Source organism: Trichomycterus rosablanca, chromosome 5 (assembly GCF_030014385.1).
Source record: "Trichomycterus rosablanca isolate fTriRos1 chromosome 5, fTriRos1.hap1, whole genome shotgun sequence".
NCBI classification, from domain to species: domain Eukaryota; kingdom Metazoa; phylum Chordata; class Actinopteri; order Siluriformes; family Trichomycteridae; genus Trichomycterus; species Trichomycterus rosablanca.
The window spans coordinates 26344051-26372044 of record NC_085992.1 but is presented as its reverse complement, the minus strand read 5'-3'; the positions used below and the strand labels follow the sequence as shown (position 1 = coordinate 26372044).

The window sequence follows — 27994 nt, the reverse complement described above, 5'->3', positions numbered from 1 at the left end:
GTATATAGAAAAATATATGGACTACAGTCAGTAATTGTAGAACTACAAAGTGCTTCTATATGGTAAGTGTATCTGATGAAATGGACAGTGAGTGTAGAAACAAGGAGGTGGTTTTAACGTTATGGCTGATAAGTGTATTTTAAATAACCAGGTGACTTGAGCACTTTTGATCTTTCTGATCATTGTATTTTTTTACATTCTGTCTCCATGCAGACTAGCAATCCATAGGTACACTCAGCTCACTAGTGGTGCTCATTTGCGGACCCTCTCTGCATAAATTATTGATTCAGCCACAGAACTTCTAAATTGCTGTCTAATCCGTATGCAGTTTCATCAGATGTAACCAGAGTACAAATAAGCAAAAAAAGATTCAAAATGACAAGGGATTCAAATAAAAACCATATTACTGTGTATTATAGTCTGTTTACCCTGTCTAACAGAGAGTATGGTTGTTTACCTTGTGTTTGTTGCAGAGATCAGCAGGGTACGGAAGGACATGTACAACGACACATTAAACGGCAGCACAGAGAAAAGGAGCTCGGAGCTTCCAGACGCCGTGGGTCCTATTGTTCAACTCCAGGAAAAGCTTTATGTGCCTGTTAAAGAGTACCCTGACGTGAGTATTCACTCCTTAAACACAAAGAAAAGAGAAATGCTGGTTACAGGTGCATTATTTAATGGTTTAGGTGCAATGCCAATTGGAAGCAAAAAGTTCAATGATAGTGATAGTTAGGTGATATTGTATACCGTTTTTGCTTTTTCGATGGAAAACAGGTCTTCAGGCAAGTCATATTGCTAAACATTAATCTCTTTTACACATTCACAATTACCTAGGAATTATAATGTGAAGCACATAATGTGAAGCACCTTTAACACTCAAAACCAATACATAATGTAAATGTATTACCTTGTAATTCAGTATAACATTCTGCTTTATGTATTCTACGACTTTAAATATATGATTTTGAAAGACATGCACCTATAAGGAACATGTGCTGTATACATATACAGTTTGGCAACTGTTTTTTCTTCACTAAAGAACTGGAACACATTATTTTTTCTTAAAAATGTTTACTAATTTAGGTTCATTGTGGGGAGTTTAACTGTGTGACATGGCATCCTATTCTTCCTTAGTGATTATGATTATAATGACTACTCCTCATGACTTCTCTGTGCCAATATACACCGACGAGGCATAACATTATGACCACTGACAGGTGAAGTGAATAACACTGACTCATCGGCACCTGTTAGTGACAGGTGAAGTGAATTGCACTTCATCACGGCACCTGTTAGTGGGTGGGATATATTAGGCAGCAAGTGAACATTTTATCCTCAGAGTTGATGTGTTATAAGCAGGAAAAATGGGCAAGGTTTGACAAGGGCCAAATTGTGATGGCTAGACGACTGGGTCAGAGCATCTCCAAAACTGCAGCTCTTGTGGTGTGTTCCTGGTCTGCAGAGCACAACAACGAGTTTGAGGTGTTGACTTGGCCTTCAAATTTCGACCCGTCGGCATCTGCATGGACATGATTGGCTAATGTGGCCTAAAACAGCCTAGCCATTGGGAGGTGCACTTGTCAGTGCTCTCTCATAGCTGGTCCCAAGCCTAGCTGTATATAGGAGGGTTGAGTCAGGAAGAGCATTCAGTTTAAAACTATGCTAAGTCTGGTGGTGATCCCTAACTACAGGAGCAGCTCAAAGAAAAAGTAAGTAAATTGTAATATTAAAACTAATGAACTCAAGAACATAAACAGAATTTTCTGACATCACATGCCAAACTGGTTTTGAAACAACCAAATCAGGCTAAATTGAAGCTCTTGGAATAGTCTTTCCTAAGTTCTGACCTCAACCATATCAGAAATATGAAGAATGTACTAAAAAGTCAAATACATGCCAGAAGCTCAACAAATTTGGTGTGGGAGACCACCAAAAATAGTGGTGAAATGTTTAGACTTGACTTGGTACAATCTGTCAGGTTCTAGGACAGATGTAGCCTAGTGGTTAAGGTACTGGACTAGTAATCGAAAGGTCGCTGGTTTAAGCCCCACAACTGCCAGGTTGCCACTGTTAGGCCCTTGAGCAAGGCCCTTAACCCTCAATCACTTAGACAATTTATACACAGTACTGTAAGTGACTTTGGATAAAAGCGTCTGCTGAATGCAGGAAATGCTATTAAATGTACAGATAAAGATATTAATGTAAATGTTTTGCTCATATCGTAAACAGTAAATAATGGATGTTAAAGCAGCTCTGGGTTTAACGTTTTTACATAGGCGTTTGGCGGCGCAGCTGTCCAATATGCTAGCCCTCCAGCCTGGCCGCGTCTCGGAGAGTGATTCACTAAGTTGCTGCTGTAACATTGACACCTACTGTTTCGGCAGAAGAATACAGAGGGAGTAGCTTGGTTCTCTGTGCACAATGAGACTTCGTAGGTGTAAAAATGCAAATGCCAGATTCGCACATGTCGGAAAAGGCTGTGCTAGCCCGCAGCCCTTCTCAGTCAGCGTGGGTGTTGTGCATGCAGCAGGGTTTGCGCAGGGGAATTAAGCATATCCAAATTGGATGCACAAAGGGAAAAATGTCCAAAGGCAAATAGAATTGTGCTAAGAATTACTGTGCATTGACTAACTGTGTATTTAATTACAATGATAATATAATCTACTTTACCCTGCATTAGGAAATGGGCCCAAATCCAATTTATTGATTTTATTAAGAGAAACTCAGCCAATGCGCCGCATGTCGTCTTTTGTTGCATTTTACTGCTCCATCTACTCCTCTCTAACCTAAACAGATCGTTTGTTATAGGCACTTACTGTCAGAGCCGTTCAGATTCTAACAATTTTTCCTCCTATTGTCTGTAGAATCCACCCGAAGGCATTTCAAACTTCAGTTTTTTGTGTGATTTTTAAGCATAGCTGGTGCCCTCAGTGTCTCACTCCCTGTGTGTGTGCACAGCGTTAGTAATAGAGGTGACATTGAAGTGTTTCTCTATTTTCCAGCTTGTGTTGAGTCAGGTACGCTCAGCCGCATCACCAGCTTCCCAGCGGTTAAGAAATCTTTTAAGCAAATACTGTCAGATCTCGCTTGTTTAAGCCTCCTGGCCCAGGGGAGTGCCCAGAGCACTGAGCTGATTGATCCCAATTAACTTGTGCCAGTCCCTCTCGGTTTTTGCATGGGCATCATTAACTGTGCCTTTCCAGCAGGGGCAGGAGTGCAGTTGAGAATTAGCATGCTTTATTCTAGAAAAGTGCTTTCGTTTGTGAGAGCTGTTTATTTGCCAGTTTTTTTTTCTTAGGAGAAGTTAGGAAGGTTGGAGCTACACTACCACATCTGTCTGGCTGATTCATAACAATAAATTAGAATATCACTGCTGTGTGAGGATAAATGCATTACTGCTTCATTCATAAGTCTGTATGTCATGATGAATATAAAGTATTGTGTAATGCTATCTGGACTCAAGATTACTCCTAATTACTGAATTTAAATATTTGGGCTTCTTTAGAATTGGATGTCCAGCAAGCTCAGTGTCAGGCAGCCACAGACTTTTTATTTGTGGTGGGTCCAGTGCAACCTGGACACACTTAGCACAGGGCAGAAATACACCATTGATAAAGCATTATTCTATTGCAAAGCATTTTTAAAAGGTGGAAAATAACTGGAAACATGAAGACAAGGCAAGATCAATAAACACCAAGAACACAATTGGTAAACCTACAAACAAGGAAACTAGGCAAAAACAATGAACACAAAGAGCACAACAGGAAAGCACTACGAACAAGGCAAGAACAATGAACCCAATGGGAAAACCTACAGACAGGGAGACAAGTCAAAAACAATGAACACTAAGACCACAAAACACTCGAACAAGAAACACTAGGAATATAAAGAAATACATGTTATACATGTTACAATAATGCTAACCTTAACACTACAGCTTATCTTAAGGTTTAATACCAAACTAAACAAAACTGGGAGAACATCTAATCACTAAACTGGAAGAAAAGCAAAACTGCTAATCACAACTGGGGAACGTTGTAGCCTAGTGGTTAAGGTACTGGACTAGTAACTAGTAATCAGAAAGTTGCTGGTTCAAGTCCCACCACTGCCAGATTGCTGCTGTTGGGCCCCTGAGCAAGCCCCTTAACCCTCACTAGTTTAGACTGTGTACTGTCATAGTACTGTAAGTCTCTTTGGATAAAGGTGTGGATGGATGGATGGATGGATGGATGGATGTAAATGTAAATGTAAATGCTTATTTCAAATGTTAATTGTTAAACACAGTAAAAGGAACAGATCCCTAAACTAAGCTAAGACAAACTAATCTACAGTAAAAGAAACATGGGATGCTAATCTGAATGCAGAAGAGCAAAGGAACAGGCACATGTCTACAAGACATCAGAACACAAGACAAATGGGACTTGCAACAGGTCTGGAACCATTATGGGGTCAGGAAAGCCTACTAGAGCTGCCGAGGGTCCAGGGGAGCTGTCTGGAAATGGCGAGAGTTCAGGGGAGCCTACTAGAGCCGGCGAGAGTTCAGGGGAGCTGTCTGGTAATGGTGAGAGTTCAGGGGAGCCCACTAGAGCCGGCGAGAGTTCAGGGGAGCTGTCTGGTAATGGTGAGAGTTCAGGGGAGCCCACTAGAGCCGGTGAGAGTTTAGGGGAGCTGTCTGGTAATGGTGAAAGTTCAGGGGAGCCCACTAGAGCCGGCGAGAGTTCAGGGGAGCTGTCTGGTAATGGTGAGAGTTCAGGGGAGCCCACTAGAGCCGGCGAGAGTTCAGGGGAGCTGTCTGGTAATGGTGAGAGTTCAGGGGAGCCCACTAGAGCCGGCGAGAGTTCAGGGGAGCTGTCTGGTAATGGTGATAGTTCAGGGGAGCCCACTAGAGCCGGCGAGAGTTCAGGGGAGCTGTCTGGTAATGGTGAGAGTTCAGGGGAGCCCACTAGAGCCGGCGAGAGTTCAGGGGAGCTGTCTGGTAATGGTGAGAGTTCAGGGGAACCCACTAGAGCCGGTGAGAGTTCAGGGGAGCTGTCTGGTAATGGTGAAAGTTCAGGGGAGCCCACTAGAGCCGGCGAGAGTTCAGGGGAGCTGTCTGGTAATGGTGAAAGTTCAGGGGAGCCCACTAGAGCCGGTGAGAGTTCAGGGGAGCTGTCTGGTAATGGTGAGAGTTCAGGGGAGCCTCCAGAGTTCAGGGGAGCTGTCTGGTAATGGTGAAAGTTCAGGTGAGCCCATTAGAGTTCCCAAGAGTTCAGAGGAGCTGTCTGGAAGTGGTGAGAGTTCAGGGGAGCTCACAGAGTTCAGAGGAGCTGTCTGGAAATGGTGAGAGTTCAGGGGAGCCCACAGAGTTCAGAGGAGCTGTCTGGAAATGGTGAGAGTTCAGGGGAGCCCACAGAGTTCAGAGGAGCTGTCTGGAAATGGTGAGAGTTCAGGGGAGCCCACAGAGTTCAGAGGAGCTGTCTGGAAATGGTGAGAGTTCAGGGGAGCCCACAGAGTTCAGAGGAGCTGTCTGGAAATGGTGAGAGTTCAGGGGAGCCCACAGAGTTCAGAGGAGCTGTCTGGAAATGGTGAGAGTTCAGGGGAGCCCACTAGAGCTGCCAAGAGTTCAGGGGAGCTGTCTGGAAATGGTGAGAGTTCAGGGGAGCCCACTAGAGCCGGCATGAGTTCAGGGGAGCTGTCATGAACCAGAGGAACAAATCAGAAGGAACAGGTGAAGAGAGAGGGGGCGTGAAACAACAACACAAACATTCAGTTCACGTGTTTAGCAATAGTGGGAGACTGAAACTGTTACAGGTGTATTTATCTAGGTCTGAAATAGGGAGAAAATAGGAAAAGATTCATGCTTCACTGGGTCTCTGTCAGGACCCTGGACACATTCATATTCACCTCACGTTCCTGTGAGTTTCCTCCACCTACTTCTGTTTCCTCTAAAAGCATGCTAGCAGTTAGATTCATTCATTCCTTTTTTTAGTGATTTTTACCAACCTTGGTCATCCTGGTCAGGAAATACACTCTGGACAAAGCACAGTCTACATAGAATCATAAATAGAGACATTTTATAGGAGGCAACATCAGGTGAATTGTTTGAGTGAAATTGGACCAATTACAACGAGGATAAAGTGTTTAAATAAACATCGAAATATTTCGTCTATATTTCATCTTTCCTCCAAAGGTAAAATAAATAGATAATATTTTCTAGAACAGGACTCTTTTCTAGAAGAGTGACAGCCTACTCATTAGCTCTATGTCATGGTGCCTATATTCTTTTCTTTTATCTGTTTTCTACTGCATGTTTGTGTATCTGTGGATTCTATGGGTATGAAGCTTTCATTTATGCAGGGTAGTGGCAAAAAGCTTGTTTACTTGAGGGATGAGCTACACACACTTCAAACAACGCATGTGTATGTTTCAGGTACTTTCAGGTTTTGTTTGTGTACTGTTTAATCTTTATAATGTGTACTATCTGTCTGTCTGTCTGTCTGTCTGTCTGTCTGTCTGTCTGTCTATCTATCTATCTATCTATCTATCTATCTATCTATCTATCCATCCATCAATCCATCCATCCATCCATCCTTCTGTCTGTCTGTCTGTCTGTCTGTCTGTCTGTCTGTATGTCTATCAATCTCTCTGTCTGTCAGTCCGTCCATCCATCCATCCATTCATCCCTTTGTCCATCCATCCTTCCATCCATTTATCCATCCATCCATCCATTTATCCATCCATCCTTCCATCCATTTATCCATCCATCCTTCCATCCATTTATCCATCCATCCAGCCATTTATCCATCCTTCCATCCATTTATCCATCCATCCATCCATCCAGCCATTTATCCATCCTTCCATCCATTTATCCATTTATCCATCCATCCATCCATTTATCCATTTATCCATTTATCCATCCATCCTTCCATCCATTTATCCATCCATCCATCCATCCATCCTTCCATCCATCCACCCATTTATCCATCCATCCTTCCATCCATTTATCCATTTATCCATCCATCCATCCATCCATTTATCCATCCATCTATCCATTTATCCATCCATCCTTCCATCCATTTATCCATCCATCTGTCCATCCATCCATCCTTCCATCCATCTATCCATCCATCCATCCATCCATCTATCCATCCTTCCATCCATCCATCCATTTATCCATCCATCCATCCATCCATTTATCCATCCATCCTTCCATCCATTTATCCATCCATCCATCCTTCCATCCATCCATCCATCCATTTATCCATCCATCCTTCCATCCATTTATCCATCCATCCTTCTATCCATTTATCCATTTATCCATCCATCTATCATCCATCTATCCATCTATCCATCCATCCATCCAGCCATCCATCTATCCATTTATTGTAATTCAGCACAAGTCTAGTCTTTGTAAACAATTTAAACTGCACCATTCATCTTTTAGTGAATTAAACTCGCATCACAAATTTCTGTGAGTTGTCTGCAAAGGCCATGTGTGTGTGTGTGTGTGTGTGTGTGTGTGTGTGTGTGTGTGTGTGTGTGTGTGTGTGTGTGTGTGTGTGAAGGTTCTGGCTGTCCTTGCTGCACTGAAGGACGTCCGGGATCATTATTAGTGCTCTTGGGTTCATTAGGAGGAATGAGAGATGAAATAAGATGCCTCAAATAACCACCAGCCGAGAATAGAGTCCCAAGCAGATCTAAGTGGTGTGTGTGTGCACACATTTCCGTCATCTTCTAAATCTGATTTAGTCATTACTTTGTTTTAAGTAATCCCCTTAAGTGTATTTTTACAGTCAGTTTTAAATTTTTTGTCTTTTTGAGGAATATGAATGGCGACTTATGCTTTGATACAATGCCATTCAGTGTGTCTAATAAAGGGAAGTGCACTAATGGCAAGAGACCAACTTTAGAAAAGCAGTCACCATTATAGGCCACTAAACCAACTGTTTTTTCTTTATTCTTCCACTGCAATGCAAACAATACACTTACCAACTTAAAAGCTACTTGTTTCAAATAGAATTTGAGTTATTTTAAATTTGCTATAAAAATTGGGTCAAATATATACACTGATCAGCCATAACATTAAAACCACCTCCTTGTTTCTACACTCATTGTCCATTTTATCAGCTCCACCTACCATATAGAAGCACTTTGTAGTTATACAATTGCTGACTGTAGTACATCTGTTTCTTCAATGGTCAGGACCCCAGAGGACCACCACAGAGCAGGTATAATTTGGGCGGTGGGTCATTCTCAGCACTGCAGTGACACTGACATGGTGGTGGTGTGTTAGTGTGTGTTGTGCTGGTATGAGTGGATCAGACACAGCAATGCTGATGGAGTTTTTAAATACCTCACTGTCACTGCTGGACTGAGAATAGTCCACCAACCAAAAATATCCAGCCAGCAGTGCCAAGTTGGCAGCATCCTGTGACCACTGATGAAGATCTCAAAGATGACCAACTCAAACAGCAGCAATAGATGAGCGATCGTCTCTGACTTTACATCTACAAGGTGGACTAACTAGGTAGGCGTGTCTAATAGAGTGGACAGTGAGTGAACACTGAGTGAGTATTTATAAACTCCAGCAGCTCAGACCAGCACAACACACACTAACACACCACCACCATGTCATTGTCACTGCAGTGCTGAGAATGCTCCACCACCTAAATGATACCTACTCTGTGGTGGTCCTGTGGGGGTCCTGACCATTAAAGAACAGGGTGAAAGCAGGCTAAAAAGTATGTAGAGAAATAAATGGACTACAGTCAGTAATTGTAGCACTACAAAGTGCTTCTATATGGTAAGTGGAGCTGATAAAATGGACAGTGAGTGTAGAAACAAGGAGGTGGTCATAATGTTATGCCTGATCGGTGTATACAGCTGTTAGCACACCAAAAACTGAATTACAAGGGTGTCCACACCCTTTTGGCCACACAGTGCTGAGAGGAGAGAGGTTTAAAATAGGAGAATAACCAGCTGGGTTGATGATGAATGTTAGGGTATGATGAGGTCAGGGAATCAGGGCAGAAGAACAGTGGCCTGGCTCGCCTGATAAAAGAGGAAGAGCACACACTGGTGCCTCACATGCCGGTCCACCGGATAGTCAGTCAGCGGCACGGAAATTAATTTGGTGCATCGTACTTGTGCTGCGCTGCTACCCTCTTGGCAGCGCACACTCGTTCCAATTTGGTGAACAATGTTATTAGGCTGGGAAAGACAACGGTGCTGGAAGAACGTCGCCGCTCCCAGTAATTGTTGCCATTCATTTGTGAGCTCATATCTATAGGAAAGTGTTGTGCGAGAGAGAAAGTGTGTGGGAGATAATGTTAGAGAGCAGACAGCGCTCTGCAGAGGGAAAGCTCTATAAATACTCCTCGCAGGCTGTGGGCACGGACAGAGCTTTTAATTGTAGTCAGTGTGGTGCACAGCGAGGTAGGAAGGGAAGAGAGAGGGAACAGGGCAACAAAGGACGCCTGTCATCTATCATTCCTGCCTCTGTGTCCTTTTCTGGGTCGCGCTCATCCGACGCCGAGATGAGCAGCTATCACTGATTATTAATCATTATAAGCATGCCCGGTAGGATTGATTTCCCCTTCAGTCCTCACTTTGGCCTTGGTCACTGTTCAGCAAGCTTAGAGAGACAAGACATGGGAGGAGATGAACGCTTTGCATTCGTATGCATTAATGTCACTGTTGCTAAATGTTCATAGCTCTCGCGTTCACTCACTTAACCAGGCCTATGTCTATCTCGATTTAACTATATGTTCATTCCTTATACCAGGGATGTCCGAACTACAGCCCGAGGGCCATTTGCGGCCCGTAACCATTTTTAAAACAGCTCGCGAGGTATTTTAGAAATAAAATTAAAGTTGGCCATCTATTTATTTATTTATTCACCCTTTGGTTACATTCATGACAAGACATGTAATAACTGGTAACAAAGATTCATCAGTTCACAAGTTCAGTGTCAAACACAGTCATGGACAATCCCAGCTTTTCAATGGGCGCAAGGCACACATTAACACCCTGGACGGCGCGCCAGTCCATCGCAGGGCAAACACACATACACACACCCATTCACCTATAGGGCAATTCAGTGTCTCCAATTAACCTGACTGCATGTTTTTGGACCGTGGGAGGAAACCGGAGCTCCCGGAGGAAACCCACGCAGACACGGGGAGAACATACAAACTCCGCACAGAAAGGATCCGGACCGCCCCGCCTGGGGATCGAACCCAGAACCTTCTTGCTGTGAGGCAACAGTGCTACCCACCGAGCCCCTTGTGTAACCAGTGATTATATATTATATTAAATATTGCATAGTCATAATACTGAATAATTTCATTTTAGCTAGAACTGTACAATGTAAATCTTACTCATCTTGAAAATGACCAAAATCAAGCAGCCATCCAAAGTTTCTACAGACATGATATGCCTCAATCTAAAGACATTTCAAGTGGTTAATATGCAGTTTAAGTCTAGGATAGATTAAAAAACCACTTTAAGCCACATTAGGAGAAGCAAAGAGTAGAGAGAACATAGAAGCCCAAATTATGTAGATTTTTCAGATTTGTTTCTTCACTTAAATACAGTAGTTCTGCTCATTATATGATTTGTAATAAAAAAATATTATTATTTTTAAAAATAGAAGTTGCTTGGATGGCGCTGCAGTAAACTGTGCAAGCACATTATCACTCGGATCCAAGGTTTATTTATGGCTAGAAGTCTATGAACACACATTATTGGCTTTGTCTTGAAGAGGTAGCAGAGGCCCCACAATAGATTGGCATCCTGTCCGAGGTGTATTACTTCTTGTCGCCCAGTGATTCTGGTGAAACTGGACCCATTGCGACACGGCAAAATAGAATAAATTTTGCAAGTTGTCTCAGACTTTTGGCACCCACTGCGTAATGCATTTCTTATGGTGATCAAGAGAGCGAGATGGCTCTTTTTATGTCAGGTGCACTGTAGCGTAAAATGTCTGAGATGTTGCGAGGGTTGAAAGCAAGAGTTGGCCGATTGCCCTGCCTCTCCAGGTGTCGTTGATTTAATTGAACGCGGCTGAGAGGATGGCCCCATAACTCACCACCGAATGAGGGTGTAATGAAAGCCAAACTACTGGACATTAGCTGGGGAATTGGCTGCAGTCTCCGTACCAGCTGGTCTTGATTAATATGACTTAATTTTGAATCTGTGCGTGCGTGCGGATGTGTGTCGGTATGTCTCTTAGAGAGTTCTCCGGGGAGCGTATATGGAATTTGTAGCGCAGGTATGAGACTTGCTGTGTGCGTAGAGCGTAAATGATTCGCCCTGAGTGAACGCTCTCGGTAAGTCAGAGCACAGCCTATACAGAGAGAAGGTCATATAATGGAACACCTACACAGTCCTCCCTGCCCCCCCTCCCACTTCTCCGGTCATTCATCTGTGATTAGGTAAGGCCTGGCTATTGGAGGACGAGTCCGCTCATTATTTCTGATGATAATAAACAGGAATGCGCACAGGGGAGAGGGCTACTGCAGGAGCGCCTGCGTTCTGGATCACTGCAAAGCTAATGAAGGTTAATTAGGGTTCATTAGGACATGATGACTGCTCACAACAACACCTTAGGCCCGTGTGCAGTAGCCAGACGGCCCTTTAGCTTTGCCTCTTTCTGTTCATACTGCTGTAATGGCAGTGCTATTGGCTGTCCAGCCGAGTCCTGACTTACATCCCTGAGGGATCTGAAGCAATCTCAGTTCAGTGTCAAAACCAGCAGAGTAGCAGCAGGTGAGGTGCCGGTTTTAAATGGGAAAGGGATTAAACTCTTATTTAAAATGGCTATTAATGAGTGTAAATATGGTTTCAGTTTAAAGTGTTGCATGTGTTATGGACCAGTACCACTATCCCTAACTATTCTGTATTAAAATCACTCTTTAGCTTATTGTTTATGGTTAAGAAATGTATTTTAATTGGACCCAGCCATACAAGGCCACTTTCCACAATGCATGTAAAAATGTGATCTATGCTAATGTGTATGAACCCATAAGCTATGTCTAGACACTCATTTGAGCAAGCGCTGATGTTGGTTTATGCTGGTTTGCAGACACACCAGTCCCAACGTGGACCAGAGTTGCGTTGAGTTTTAAAGGCGTTGAGCTTCGAGGTATTTTTTTCCCATAAGGATGTATGGAAAACGTGTTAATGTGTTTCTGTGGTCCCATGGTTTGTTTTGTTTGTTTTATTAGGATTTTAACATTATGTTTTACACTCTTTGGTTACATTTATGACATGGTAGTTACTAATTACACAAGATTTATCAGTTCACAAGGTTATATTAAACACAGTCATGGACAATTTTTTGTATCTCCAATTCACCCCACTTGCATGTCTTTGGGAGGAAACTGGAGCACCCAGAGGAAACTCACACAGACACGGGGAGAACATGCAAACTCCACACAGAAAGGACCCGAACCGCCCCATCTGGGGATCGAACCCAGGACCTTCTTGCTGTGAGGCGACAGTGCTACCCACTGTATGGGACCACTGGGTGGTCCCATGGAACTGCATATATTTTAGGGTAATGTAAAATAATGGGGTTGTTTTTGACACTTACACACTAACATTAAAACAAATATAATATGATAAATACTGAAATACAATTAAACGTTTACTTTTTTATTGTTTCCTTATGCTTCTTAATTGTGGAGATGCTTGATTTCAGAATACCATATTCCTTAGTGAGTTCAGTAAAGGCACATTGACATGAAAAGCGGCAAAATAGCTTTTGTGCTGGCTGTGCCGTTATTTCCTATCAAGTGTGGTGGTGCACAAAGTTTAACGTGACTTATTGTACTAAAACAACGAGTGAGGAATTTCATTAGTGGAGAGAACTTATGAGCAGTAATAATTAAGAGAGGATTCTATGTCATTTTTTTAATACATTAAGTCACATTAAGCTTTTTTTTACGATAAGCGTTTTAGACTCAGAAAAGCTGATTCTCACCATTTTTTAGCACCCTGAGCTATAACACAAGTTTAAAAGTAAAACAGGAGGAAAATCCAGCTAAACACAGATACATGTGGACGCTTTTAGAGTGGATTTGACAGTTATTCTACACAAATGCAGATTCGTCTCATATGCGCACTTTGATAATGTTTTACTGCACTGCTCAAGCCAAGTGCTGACAGTTGCACACGTCGAGTTTAAGGTAAACATCGAGTTTAAGGGTACAAATTTCATGATAAAGGACGTCGAGTTTCAAAGATTTCAAGTGTAGGGGACGTCAAGTTACAAGGTACCACTGTAATTGATCATTCTGATCTTTACTCTGCATATTGCTGCGTTGTTAGCAGAACACTAAAAGGAATTTTAGTGTTAAGTAAGTGCGCTCTGAGAGATTGTTCACCCTCCTCTAAAGGCAGCAGGCTTCTCCTGCCCTCTTTTCTTCCCCTTGTCCCAAACCATAATGAAAACAAAAGACATTATGCAGGAAGGAATCAGAGCGCAGTCATACTCGAAGTCATGCAATAATTAATTTGCCTATTAGCAGTGCCAGCTCGTTTATCTTCATAAGATAATGCCATCACTCTCAGTCTCTGGCAGACCCGCACACGCTCTCTTAAACAGCCCTAATTACGTCCCTGCTGCCTGTTTTATTGTAGTTGATGGAAAACACGCATAATCTCCACTGTGCAGATCATGTAAATAGGCCTCAGACTCCAACAGCAGATATTAGAGATTCTATTACTGCCTAATGATTTTTCTTGATTTTTTTTAGTAAGAGCTGCTTGAAACAGTAAGTAGTCGCCTCTGCTGCAGTTGGGGAGCCGAAATATTGAGCGGTTTTATTGGTTTTTCACATGTTGCTCATTTTGTGAATATGTTTTGAGTTTGAGCAAAAAATAGAGCCTATTCATCTGCACTTATCTCAAAATAAGCACATGTTCTTACATTTAAGGAGCAATAGTGACACAGTTAATAGTGAATAGAACAGTTTTAGTGAGTGGTTGGGCTTCTGGTTTTGTGTCAGAGTTCCGGTTGGGTGGCTCAGCATTGTAAAAAGTAATTAATAAGCCGTATAGTTTGCTAATGATATCAAGGGAAAATTATTACAATATGCTGAAAATATACTTTAGATAGATTGATAGATAAATGGATGGATGGAGGGAGGGAGGAATGGATGGATGGATGGATGGAGGGAGGGAGGGATGGATAGATGGAGGGAGGGAGGGAGGGAGGGAGGGAGGGATGGATGGATGGATGGATAAATGGATAGAGGGATGGATGGATGGATAAATGGATGGATGGAGGGAGGGAGGGATGGATGGAAAGATGGATAGATAGATAGATAGATAGATAGATAGATAGATAGATGGATGGATGGATGGAGGGAGGGAGGGAGGGAGGGATAGGTGGGTGGGTGGAGGGAGGGATAGGTGGGTGGGTGGGTGGGTGGAGGGAGGGAGGGAGGGAGGGAGGGATAGGTGGGTGGATGAATGGATGGATGGATGGATGGATGGATGGATGGATGGATGGATGGATGGATGGATGGATGGATGGATGGATGGATGGATAGATAGATAGATAGATAGATAGATAGATAGATAGATAGATAGATAGATAGATAGATAGATAGATAGATAGATAGATTCTTTATTTATCCTGAGGGAAATTAAAGACTTATATGAAAGGGCAAGTCTTTACCACATCCTTGGACTATTGGCGAGTGGGAACATGACATGGAGCAGTGGCCTGAAATAACATACAGAGACATTTTTAACCTTGCCGGAATGGACGGAGCTTCATGCATAACTACATACGCATTGTATGCTGAGGTGAATCATCATCTCCACAGAGGGAAAGTTGGATGAGCATGCACAAAATTGATGGCCTGATTTTTCCAAAGTCCAACCTGCTTCCTAGTCAAAGCCGGGCAATTTTATTTTTGACTCTTGCAGCACCAAAATGACAGTCGGCTGCTCCCGTGTTGAAAAACCTGCAGCCAATTTAACAGTTATATTAGTAGATATTAGTAGATAAGAGCATAGTAGAATATTATAATATAATAGAATACAATAATAATATACACAGATCAGCCATAACATTAAAACCACCGCCTTGTTTCTACACTCACTGTCCATTTTATCAGCTCCACTTACCATATAGAAGCACTTTGTAGTTCTACAATTACTGACTGTAGATCATCTGTTTCTCTGCATGCTTTGTTAGCCCCCTTTCATGCTGTTCTTCAATGGTCAGGACTCTCCCAGAACCACTACAGAGCAGGTATTATTTGGGTGGTGGATCATTCTCAGCACTGCAGTGACACTGACGTGGTGGTGGTGTGTTAGTGTGTGTTGTGCTGGTATGAGTGGATAAGACACAGCAGCGCTGCTGGAGTTTTTAAATACCTCACTGTCACTGCTGGAATGAGAATAGTCTACCAACCAAAAACATCCAGCCAACAGTGCCCCATGGGCAGCGTCCTGTGACCACTGATGAAGGTCTAGAAGATGACCAACTCAAACAGCAGCAATAGATGAGCGATCATCTCTGACTTTACCTCTACAAGGTGGACCAACTAGGTAGGAGTGTCTAATAGAGTGGACAGTGAGTAGACACGGTATTTAAAAACTCCAGCAGCGCTGCTGTGTCTGATCTACTCATACCAGCACAACACACACTAACACACCACCAACATGTCAGTGTCACTGAAGTGCTGAGAATGATCCACCACCTAAATAATACCTGCTCTGTGGTGGTGCTGTGGGGGTCCTGACCATTGAAGAACAAGTTGAAAGCAGGCTAAAAAGTATGTAAAGAAACATATGAACATTAGTGTAGCTTTTGCATTATTCATGTATGTTTAGCATAGGTTGTGTAGTAGTGTGTCGTCTTGTACCTTGTCTTTTTTGTTATTGTTAAGCAGCATTTCTGTGTGTGTTTCTGCCCCTCTCTTGTCACGTCTTAGCCCTACTTGTTACACTCTTCAGTGAATACTAATCTTAACTGACGCATGTGCACTGAGGGCGGGTAGGTCTCAAATCAGCAGTCTGATCTCCACTCTCAGTTGAAATAAAGCATCAGCTCTGGGGGAAAATGTAAATCATTATCGTCCCCTCGTGTAGGGTATACATTTTTTAACACAATGATTTTATTAGATTGATTATGTTAATAAAATAATAAATTATGAGCCTGATGTTTGTCTGTGCATAACAGCATAAGGGTTGTGGAAGCAGGTGATTATTTATGGTAATCACAATTACCCTAAGTGATAGAGATAATGAGATGTGTCGTAATTGTGACTAACAAAAGATGCGGGTAATTTATTTATTATCTATTATTTATTTATTTATTAGGATTTTAATGTCATGTTTACACTCATAGCAGGACAGGTAGTTAGGATACACATTATTTATCAGTTCAAGTTCAGCAGCAAACACAGTCAGCTGAGGTTGATAAAGGTCAGGCTGAAATACCCGTCGGGACTCATCCAGACTTACAGCCAGTGAAAGAAAGCCTGCGAAGCAATCCTGACAGTAATGCGTGCAGAATTATAAAGATTTAGAGTGAAACAGTCCTGGTGCTGTAGTAAAAAGCGTCAAACCCTGTGATTCCTGCATATCACCTTTACTTCCCCCGACCACCTGCTGGCAGGGAGGATGAAAATTTAATTCACCCCCTTTTTTTTTCTTGACACCTTTCAAAAATCACAGACATTTGAACCATCTTTCTGGCCCGTCACAAAGCCGTACACACAGGTGCAGACACACCACACCACACACACAAAGGCATTCATCAATGCCAATTGTAGTAGATGCGGTGGTGTGTTGCTCAGCAGGAGCAGAACTGGCACAAAGACTCAGGTACAGGAGCATGGCTGTGTGAAAGAGCAGCATCAAAGCTCAGATGACAGACTGAGAGTGGAGAGAGAGGGGAAGTTGTGCAGCCACTCAGGTAGAGTAGTCTCTGCTGTCACATAGGCTTTGCATGGCTATAAAGCATATAAGTAATGCAGGGTGTGTGAGGAGGATAGGGGGTATGTGTGTGTACAAATCTGTTTTATTATGTTTTTTGCAGAGAGGTTTAATGGCTTTCACTGTAGGCACTGTTTGTGAGAGGTGCTATAATAATATTTTAGTAATAATATATACACAGAGGAGGTTACACTTAAGTGTTTTACAAGGTTATTATATTTCCTTAGAATTCAGAACCTGCCAGTTTGGGATGGCTTTGTGTATTTATATTTATTTTAACATGATAGATTTTTTCTGGGCGGCACGATGGGTTGGTGGGTAGCACTGTCGCCTCACAGAAAGAAGGTCCTGGATTTGATTCCCAGGTGGAGCAATCCAGGTCATTTTTGTTTGGAGTTTGCACGTTCTCCCTTTGTCTTTGTGGGTTTCCTTCAGGAGCTTTGGTTTTCTCCCAAATTCCAAAGACATTTACACTGATCAGCCATAACATTAAAGCCACCTCCTTGTTTCTACACTCACTGCTCCACTTACCATATAGAAGCACTTTGTAGTTCTACAACTACTGACTGTAGTCCATCTGTTTCTCTGCATACTTTGGACCCCCACAGGACCCCCACAGATAGCAGGTATTATTTAGGTGGTGGGTCATTCTCAGTACTGCAGGTATGAGTGGATCAGACACAGCAGTGCTGCTGGAGTTTTTAAATACCGTGTCCACTCTATTAGACACTCCTACCTAGTTAGTCCACCTTGTAGATGTAAAGTCAGAGACGATCGCTCATCTATTGCTGCTGTTTGAGTTGGTCATCTTCTAGATTTCATCAGTGGTCACAGGACTCTGCACACGGGTGCTGTTGGCTGGATATTTTTGGTTGGTGGACTATTCTCAGTCCAGCAGTGACAGTGATGTGTTTAAAAACTCCATCAGCACTGCCGTGTCTTATCCACTCATACCAGCACAACACACACTAACACACCACCACCACACCACCCAAATAATACCTGTTCTGTAGTGGTCCTAAGTGAGTCCTGACCATTAAAGAACAGCATGAAAGGGGGCTAACAAAGCATGCAGAGAAACAGATGGACTACAGTCAGTAATTGTAGAACTACAAAGGGCTTCTTGTTGGTATGTGGAGCTAATAACAGTGAGTGTAGAAACAAGGAGGTGGTTTTAATGTTATGGCTGACCAGTGTAAATGAGGTGAATTGGACTGTGTTTAATATTAAAATTTAAACTGATTAATCTTGTGTAATGAGTAACTACCTTTCCTGTCATAAATGTAACCAAAGTGTAAAACATGACATTTAAATCCTATTAAACTAAATAGATTTTTTCTGGTTTACGTGTTAGATTAGCTTGAGTGTTTGCGCTCTGATCCAGTATGTTCCTCTGTGTACGCATAATCTCTTAATTGCCTCTTGATGTGAGTGAGAGTATATGAATGTGTTATGTGATGGCATTTTACGGAATGGCAAGCCAATTTAATAAACAAGGGCAAAGGTCACCCAAGGGCAAAGGTCAACCAATAATAATGTTAAATATGCACCCAACAGTCCACCTGATGCCATTCGCCTGCTCTGGTGCTCAACAAACACAATTAGCCGTGTCTGACGGAGGACTGGGTAGATGTGGAGATCTCAGACTTCTACTTTCTGGTTAAGGCTATGGCATCATCATCATGTTTCAGTAGCCTTTAATTCATGCTAACTGTTTGTACACATGTGCAACCTTAATTTCTTAAGGTTCAGAGCTTTTTTAGGTTTTTCTATTTTAATGCTTGTTGCCTATTCTAATGCATGCATTCAGAGTAGACTTATAAAGTATGGGCACTGAGAAATCACCAAATGTTGTCACTTATATTTAAATGATAACTTGGAGACTGTGAAACGTTAAATAACATTACAGAACTTTCCACTCCATCATATTGGCGGCACGGTGGCTCAGTGGGTAGCACTGTCGCCTCACAGCAAGCGAGGAGCGGTTTAGGTCCTTTCTGTGTGGAGTTTGCATGTTCTCCCCGTGTCTGCGTGGGTTTCCTCCGGGAGCTCCTGTTACCTCCCACAGTCCAAAGACATGCAGTCAGGTGAATTGGAGATACTAAATTGTCTGTGACTGTTTGACATTGAACTTGTACTGATGAATCTTGTGTAACCAGTAACTACATGTCCCGTCATGAATCTAACCAAAGTGTGTAAAACATGACATAAAATCCTAATAATATAATATATATAACACTCCACCATATTAAAAGTTGCTTACAGACCCAATGAGAAAGCTGTATTTTCTAAAGGTTTAAGTTCTGTTTATTTGTTTGTTCATTATATTAAAAAGTTCCCATCATTAATTTCTAAGACAGCAATGACATCAATATTTCCCAAAGGTGTATGTGCACTTTTGACCTTAACTGTAGCTGGAGGAATATTCACTCTAATACACTAATTAAAAAACAGTATACCACCACAGATTTTATTATAATAATACATATATTATTTATATAATTATATATTATTTATACGTTTATGAGCTAAAAATGCCTTACGTCCAGCTCATTCGGCCAATAAGTTAAGGCATTATATTTTAACAGACTTATTATTGACAAATGCAGGTAAGAAGATATTCAAATGTATGTTAGTGTTTTCAATAATGAATATAAACCGATCAGCCATAACATTAAACCACCTCCTTGTTTCTACACTCACTGTTCATTTTATTAGCTCCACTTACCATATAGAAGCACTTTGTAGTTCTACAATTACTGACTGTAGTCCATCTGTTTCTCAGCATATCTTTTAAGACTGCTTTCACCCTGATTGTTCAGGACCACTACAGAGCAGGTATTATTTGGGTGGTGGATCATTCTCAGCACTGCAGTGACACTGACATGGTGGTGGTGTGTTAGTGTGTGTTGTGCTGGTATGAGTGGATAAGACACAGCAATGCTGATGGAGTTTTTGAACACCTCATTGTCACTGCTGGAGTGAGAATCGTCCACCACCCAAAAATATCCAGCCAGCAGCGCTCCATGGGCAGCGTCCTGTGACCACTGATGATGGTCTAGAAAATGACCAACTCAAACAGCATCAATAGATGTGCGATCATCTCTGACTTTACCTCTACAAGGTGAACCTACTAAATAAGAGTGTCTAATAGAGTGGACAGTGAGTGGACACGGTATTTAAAAACTCCAGCAGCGCTGCTGTGTCTGATCCACTCATACCAGCACGACACACACTAACACACCACCACTATGTCAGTGTCACTGCAGTGCTGAGAATCATATACCACCTAAATAATACCTGCTCTGTGGTGGTCCTGGGAGAGTCCTGATTATTGAAGAACAGCATGAAAGGGAGCTAACAAAGCATGCAGAGAAACAGATGTACTACAGTCAGTAATTGTACAACTACAAAGTGCTTTTATATGGTAAGTGAAGCCAATAAAATGGACAATGAGTGTAGAAACAAGGAGGTGGTTTTAATATTATGGCTGATCAGTCTATAAAAAAAGAAGGTAACAGTGTTAATGCAATAAACAGTATAGTGTAAATGATAAAAGACAGAGCAAATTACAGAGCAAATTAGTATTTATACGCAGAGCTCAAAGAAATAACGTCTGTGTGTGTGTGTGTGGTGATGACGGGTGGTCTCAATTTTGCATATATAAATGTACATAATCTACGCATAATGGCAAATGAGGGAATGAAAGGGTCAGTGCTGTTGGTTAGAGAAGCTTTTTTCTGTTGCTAGTGTGACAGCAAAGTCTCCTGTAACACTTCCCTTACAGAAACCGTCCATAGTTTGAGTGAGCGGTTTCTCACATTACAAAGATAATGTGAAGAACCTAACCAAAAAACTGACTCAAGCTAAAAAAGTGAAACTGAGTACCTTGGCATGTAGCGTTTGCCTGCTGGAGCTGCTTCCCCTAGTCTAGGTCACAGCTGAGTTTTCATTACATTTCTCACACTGTCCAGGTTTCTTTTTATTTAGCATAAAGCATCTTGGTAAATTCTCACTGAGAGAGTCAGAGCACAGTCTGGTCATTTGTAAATAAAGAGTGCTGACAGTGTAATGATGTGCAGGCAGAAAAGCAAGTGGAAATAGCAAGTCTCAGACACATATTCTGCTTCTGCGTGCCAAAGCGTATTTAGTTCAGTTATAGGGACGGTCGTAGCAGTCCTTGACTTTTAGGCCACTTTGCTACACTCAACTGAAAGCACTCTTAATATGAAAAGAGCATTCTGAGTTTTCTAATATACAAGACTGTACTGTTTACCATTGTTAATGCTTGACAATGAACAAAAGTATTAGGACACCCCTTTTAATTATTACATTCATGTGTTTTAAGATAAGATAAGATAAGATAGCCTTTTATTATCCCACAGGGGGAAATTTGTAGTGTTACAGCAGCTTTCAAGAATACAAAAAATAGAAAATTACAAAATGTTTACATGTATGTACACATATACTAAATAGTAAGAATATATAAAAATTACAAAAATATAAACAGTATTTATAGAGGAAGTTAAACCAAATATTGCAGTTATTAGAAATATTGCACAAAGTACAGCAGTAAAGTGCAAAGTTACAAAAAATTACAAAAGTAAAAATTACAAAAATATAAACAGTATTTATAGATGAAGTTAACCAAATGCACAGTTATTAAAAAATATTGCACAAAGTACAGCAGGTACAGCAAGTATTGCACATAATTTAAAAGTAATTGCACAGAGAAGTACTAAAAACCAAGGGAATTATTGTGATGGTAATTGTCTACGTTTGGGACGGTGCTGGTTGTATAGCCTGACAGCAGAAGGAAGAAAGGAGCTGCGATGTCTCTCCTTTGAGCAACGCGGGTGAAGAAGCCTGTCGCTAAAGGAGCTGCCCAGTGCAGTCACAACAATTGCTAACAGCTGTAATAAATCAATTATACTGTATAAAGGAAAGTATACACCGAGTCTACACTCACTGTCCATTTTATCAGCTCCACTTACCATATAGAAGCACTTTGTAGTTCTACAATTACTGACTGTAATCCATCTGTTTCTCTACATACTTTTTTAGCCTGCTTTCACCCTGTTTTTTAATGGTCAGGACCCCCACAGGACCACTACAGAGTAGGTATTATTTAGGTGGTGGATCATTCTCAGCACTGCAGTGACACTGACATGGTGGTGGTGTGTTAGTGTGTGTTGTGCTGGTATGAGACACTGATGAAGTTTTTAAACACCTCACTGTCACTGCTGGACTGAGAATAGTCCACCAACCAGCATCAATAGATGTGCGATCATCTCTGACTTTACCTCTACAAGGTGAACCTACTAAATAAGAGTGTCTAATAGAGTGGACAGTGAGTGGACACGGTATTTAAAAACTCCAGCAGCGCTGCTGTGTCTGATCCACTCATACCAGCACGACACACACTAACACACCACCACTATGTCAGTGTCACTGCAGTGCTGAGAATCATATACCACCTAAATAATACCTGGTCCTGTGGGGGTCCTGACCATTAAAGAACAGGGTGAAAGCAGGCTAAAAAGGTATGTCGAGAAACTGATGGACTACAGTCAGTAATTGTAGAACTACAAAGTGCTTCTATATGGTAAATGGAGTTGATAAAATGGACAGTGAGTGTAGAAACAAGGAGGTGGTTTTAATGTTATGGCTTTGCTGCAACAATATGGAAGGCTGTGTCCCAGTGCACAAAGCAAGGTCTATAATGACATGTAAAAAAGCTTGGTTTAAAGAATCTCCAGTGGTCTGCACAGAACCCTGACCTCATCTCCACTGAACTGCTTTGGAATAACCTGGAACATTATTTGTACAAATTCCTGTACAAATTCCCACAGACATACCTTAGAAGAGTGGCTGTTATTATAGCTGAAAAGATTAAGAAGTCACTCTATTTTAATACCATTTGATTTTGAAATAGGATGTCCTACAAGCTCTTGGTCGGGTGTCCTAATACATTTGGCCATACAGTGTTGAACACCTCACTGTGGGACTGTTGGACCTTTTTTTTGTAGAAAAGCCTCCAATATTCTAACAAGACTTTCTAAGGATTTTGAAGGCCAGTTCAGATACAAGGAGTAAAGGCAGGACACATCTTCAGTGCCCACTCTTCCCCAGCATGCCAAAATAGTTTTATGGTCTGATGAGACCAAGATTGATTTTTTTTGCCATAATTCCGAAAGGTATGTTTGGTTAAAAAACACTGAGCATCACCTAACACCACCAACACCACACCCACAGTGCATGATGGTGGCATGATGGTCTTTAGCTGATACTGGGGCTTCAGTCAAGGTGCAGAAAAATATCAACAGTTCTAAATATCAGCCAAGATGTTTTCACGATCTGACAGATATGAAGCGCTTTTGCAAGGAAGAGTGGGCAAAGATTGCCAGGTCAAGTCGTGCCAGGCTAATAGACACCTACACAAAAAGACTGCATGCTGTCATAAAATCAAAATGTGCATATTTATGCAACCAAAAAATCAGTTTTTCAATAAAGTTTTACGTTATAGATCTCAGTAAAGGTGGAATCTTGGTTTCATTTTTTTCATCGCAGAAACCTGGCATTGTAATCGTAGTGTGTAGACTTTCTATATTCACTTTAAGTAGATGACAGGTTATAGCAAAATGTATGTCAGTGTAATTTGCCTCTGTGCGTGAATGAAGCTCTGCTTATGAAAACGAAGACCTCCCGGAGCTCTTTTATGCTTCCCATGATTACTCTCTCACCAAGGGCACCTTGAAAATCTGTCTTAAAAAAGACTTGCATTGATATAAATGAGCGCTTTTCAGTCTCCATAATGATAGCTGAATGTTCATAACCTTTTACTGAGTTTTTTTCTCCAGACAGGTTGCCATTACTTGAATGCAAAAACATTAATAATTGTAATAGACAGGCTATGTAAATGATGGTGAAGTAAATGTAAAGCAGACTTATGAACTAACTATCACAAACTAAAAGAAATAAAAAGGATAAAAACTGGCCTGTTAAATCACTGATTGTCAATGAATTGTGAATACATAAGAGCTGGTCCTTGAATGTTTGCTTTCTCAACATCCCAAACCCCGGCCAGGACTGAACTACTAAATGAAAAAAGCAGCACAATTACACATGCTTTTATTCATTGAAAAAAACACTGCTTTGTATCATATCACAAAAGTATCACAAAATGTATACAGTTCAGCAAAACTACATTAAGGTTACAGTATAAAATAATTACATTTTACTGCCCTGTTATCATTTAGTTCAGTGTGTCAGTAGTGGTACCAAATAACAGCTCAAACTCAACTCTTGTGTGAGTTTGTAATGGTACCAAATAACAGCTCAAACTCAACACTTGTGTGTCAGTAATGGTACCAAATAACAGCTCAAACTCGACACGTGTGTCAGTAATGGTACCAAGTAACAGCTCAAACTCAACACTAGTGTGTCAGTAATGGTACCAAATAACAGCTCAAACTCAACACTTGTGTGTCAGTAATGGTACCAAGTAACAGCTCAAATTCAACACTTGTGTGTCAGTAGTGGTACCAAATAACAGCTAAAACTCGACACTTATGTGTCAGTAATGGTACAAAATAACAGCTCAAACTCGACACTTATGTGTCAGTAATGGTGCCAAGTAACAGCTCAAATTCAACACTTGTGTGTCAGTACTGGTACCAAATAACAGCTCAAATTCAACACTTGTGTGTCAGTAATGGTACCAAATAACAGCTCAAATTCAACACTTGTGTGTCAGTAATGGTACCAAATAACAGCTCAAACTCAACACTTGTGTGTCAGTAATGGTACCAAATAACAGCTCAAACTCAACACTTGTGTGTCAGTAGTGGTACCAAATAATAGCTCAAATTCAACACTTGTGTGTCAGTAGTGGTACCAAATAACAGCTCAAATTCAACACTTGTGTGTCAGTAATGGTACCAAATAACAGCTCAAACTCAACACTTGTGTGTCAGTAGTGGTACCAAATAACAGCTCAAACTCAACACTTGTGTGTCAGTAATGGTACCAAATAACAGCTCAAACTCAACACTTGTGTGTCAGTAGTGGTACCAAGTAACAGCTCAAACTCAACACTTGTGTGTCAGTAATGGTACCAAATAACAGCTCAAACTCAACACTTGTGTGTCAGTAGTGGTACCAAATAACAGCTCAAACTCAACACTTGTGTGTCAGTAGTGGTACCAAATAACAGACACACAAGTGTTGAGTTTGAGCTGTTAATTCAACACTTGTGTGTCAGTAATGGTACCAAATAACAGCTCAAACTCAACACTTATGTGTCAGTAATGGTACCAAATAACAGCTCAAACTCAACACTTGTGTGTCAGTAGTGGTACCAAATAACAGCTCAAACTCAACACTTGTGTGTCAGTAGTGGTACCAAATAACAGCTCAAACTCAACACTTGTGTGTCAGTAGTGGTACCAAATAACAGCTCAAACTCAACACTTGTGTGTCAGTAATGGTACCAAATAACAGCTCAAACTCAACACTTGTGTGTCAGTAGTGGTACCAAGTAACAGCTCAAACTCAACACTTGTGTGTCAGTAATGGTACCAAATAACAGCTCAAACTTGACACTTGTGTGTCAGTAATGGTACCAAATAACAGCTCAAACTTGACACTTCTGTGTCAGTAATGGTACCAAATAACAGCTCAAACTCGACACTTCTGTGTCAGTAATGGTACCAAATAACAGCTCAAATTCGACACTTGTGTGTCAGTAATGGTACCAAATAACAACTCAAACTGAACACTTATGTGTCAGTAATGGTACCAAATAACAGCTCAAACTGAACACTTGTGTGTCAGTAATGGTACCAAATAACAGCTCAAACTCAACACTTGTGTGTCAGTAATGGTACCAAATAACAGCTCAAACTCAACACTTGTGTGTCAGTAAGGGTCCCAAATAACAGCTCAAACTCAACACTTGTGTGTCAGTAGTGGTACCAAATAACAGCTCAAACTCAACACTTGTGTGTCAGTAGTGGTACCAAATAACAGACACACAAGTGTTGAGTTTGAGCTGTTAATTCAACACTTGTGTGTCAGTAATGGTACCAAATAACAGCTCAAACTCAACACTTATGTGTCAGTAATGGTACCAAATAACAGCTCAAACTCAACACTTGTGTGTCAGTAGTGGTACCAAATAACAGCTCAAACTCAACACTTGTGTGTCAGTAGTGGTACCAAATAACAGCTCAAACTCAACACTTGTGTGTCAGTAATGGTACTAAATAACAGCTCAAACTCAACACTTGTGTGTCAGTAATGGTACCAAATAACAGCTCAAACTCAACACTTGTGTGTCAGTAATGGTACCAAATAACAGCTCAAACTCAACACTTGTGTGTCAGTAGTGGTACCAAATAACAGCTCAAACTCAACACTTATGTGTCAGTAATGGTACTAAATAACAGCTCAAACTCAACACTTGTGTGTCAGTACTGGTACCAAATAACAGCTCAAACTCAACACTTGTGTGTCAGTAGTGGTACCAAATAACAGCTCAAACTCAACACTTGTGTGTCAGTAATGGTACCAAATAACAGCTCAAACTTGACACTTGTGTGTCAGTAATGGTACTAAATAACAGCTCAAACTCAACACTTGTGTGTCAGTAATGGTACCAAATAACAGCTCAAACTCAACACTTGTGTGTCAGTAATGGTACCAAATAACAGCTCAAACTTGACACTTGTGTGTCAGTAATGGTACCAAATAACAGCTCAAACTCAACACTTGTGTGTCAGTAATGGTACCAAATTACAGCTCAAACTCAACACTTGTGTGTCAGTAATGGTACCAAATAACAGCTCAAACTCAACACTTGTGTGTCAGTAATGGTACCAAATAACAGCTCAAACTCAACACTTGTGTGTCAGTAATGGTACCAAATAACAGCTCAAACTCAACACTTGTGTGTCAGTAATGGTACCAAATAACAGCTCAAACTCAACACTTATGTGTCAGTAATGGTACCAAATAACAGCTCAAACTCCACACTTGTGTGTCAGTAATGGTACCAAATAACAGCTCAAACTCAACACTTGTGTGTCAGTAATGGTACCAAATAGCAGCTCTAACTCAACACTTATGTGTCAGTACTGGTACCAAATAACAGCTCAAATTCAACACTTGTGTGTCAGTAGTGGTACCAAGTAACAGCTCAAACTCAACACTTGTTTGTCAGTAATGGTACCAAATAACAGCTCAAACTCAACACTTGTGTGTCAGTAATGGTACCAAATAACAGCTCAAATTCAACACTTGTGTGTCAGTAGTGGTACCAAGTAACAGCTCAAATTAAACACTTGTGTGTCAGTAATGGTACCAAATAACAGCTCAAACTCAACACTTGTGTGTCAGTAATGGTACCAAATAACAGCTCAAACTCAACACTTGTGTGTCAGTAATGGTACCAAGTAACAGCTCAAACTCAACACTTGTGTGTCAGTACTGGTGGGCTTCTACCAAACTAACAGACATTAAATGTGTGGTATTAAATTTCAATTGTAGCATTAAATTGTATTTAAAATGTATACTTGTACACACACACACACACACACACACACACCTTCAAGCCATCACCAATAGTTTCTGTATGTAGACACCTAACCAATAGCATTGCTAATAATTTGAACCCTGGATCCCAGCACTAGTGGGCTATCATTATTGGCAGCTGCACCAACTGAGTGCCTATAAAAAATTAATAATAATAATAATGTTTTATGTCCAACATAGTATAACAGTAAAAAATAAATCACAATTTGCGGTGGTACACATTTATATTGCTTCCTCTCAAAGGATTTGTATCCAGATGCATGCAAATGCCATGCTGGTAATGCTGTCTCCGTGCCTTCAAGCACAATTTAATAGCTTTTTTTATTCATATCTGCAATTATTCATGGACAGTCCTATACAGAATGCAACAGGGATGAAGCAATGCTATTATAAAGTACTCACACTTAACAGGGTCTACGGGTTGTGTTGTACAAGAAGTCGATTATGCACAGACTTGCTTATG

General features: G+C 41.1%; 1 protein-coding gene across 5 annotated transcripts in view; it reads left to right on the top strand.

Annotated features, from left to right (window-relative positions):
* The window catches only part of LOC134315018 (KH domain-containing RNA-binding protein QKI), a 161128-nt gene that overhangs the window by 46322 nt on the left and 86812 nt on the right, over positions 1–27994 (top strand). For all 5 annotated transcript variants that reach the window (XM_062995914.1, XM_062995910.1, XM_062995913.1 and 2 more), the window contains exon 2: positions 474–616. In XM_062995914.1, the coding sequence (XP_062851984.1) occupies positions 474–616 (143 nt within the window). The remainder of the gene's footprint in view (positions 1–473; positions 617–27994) is intronic.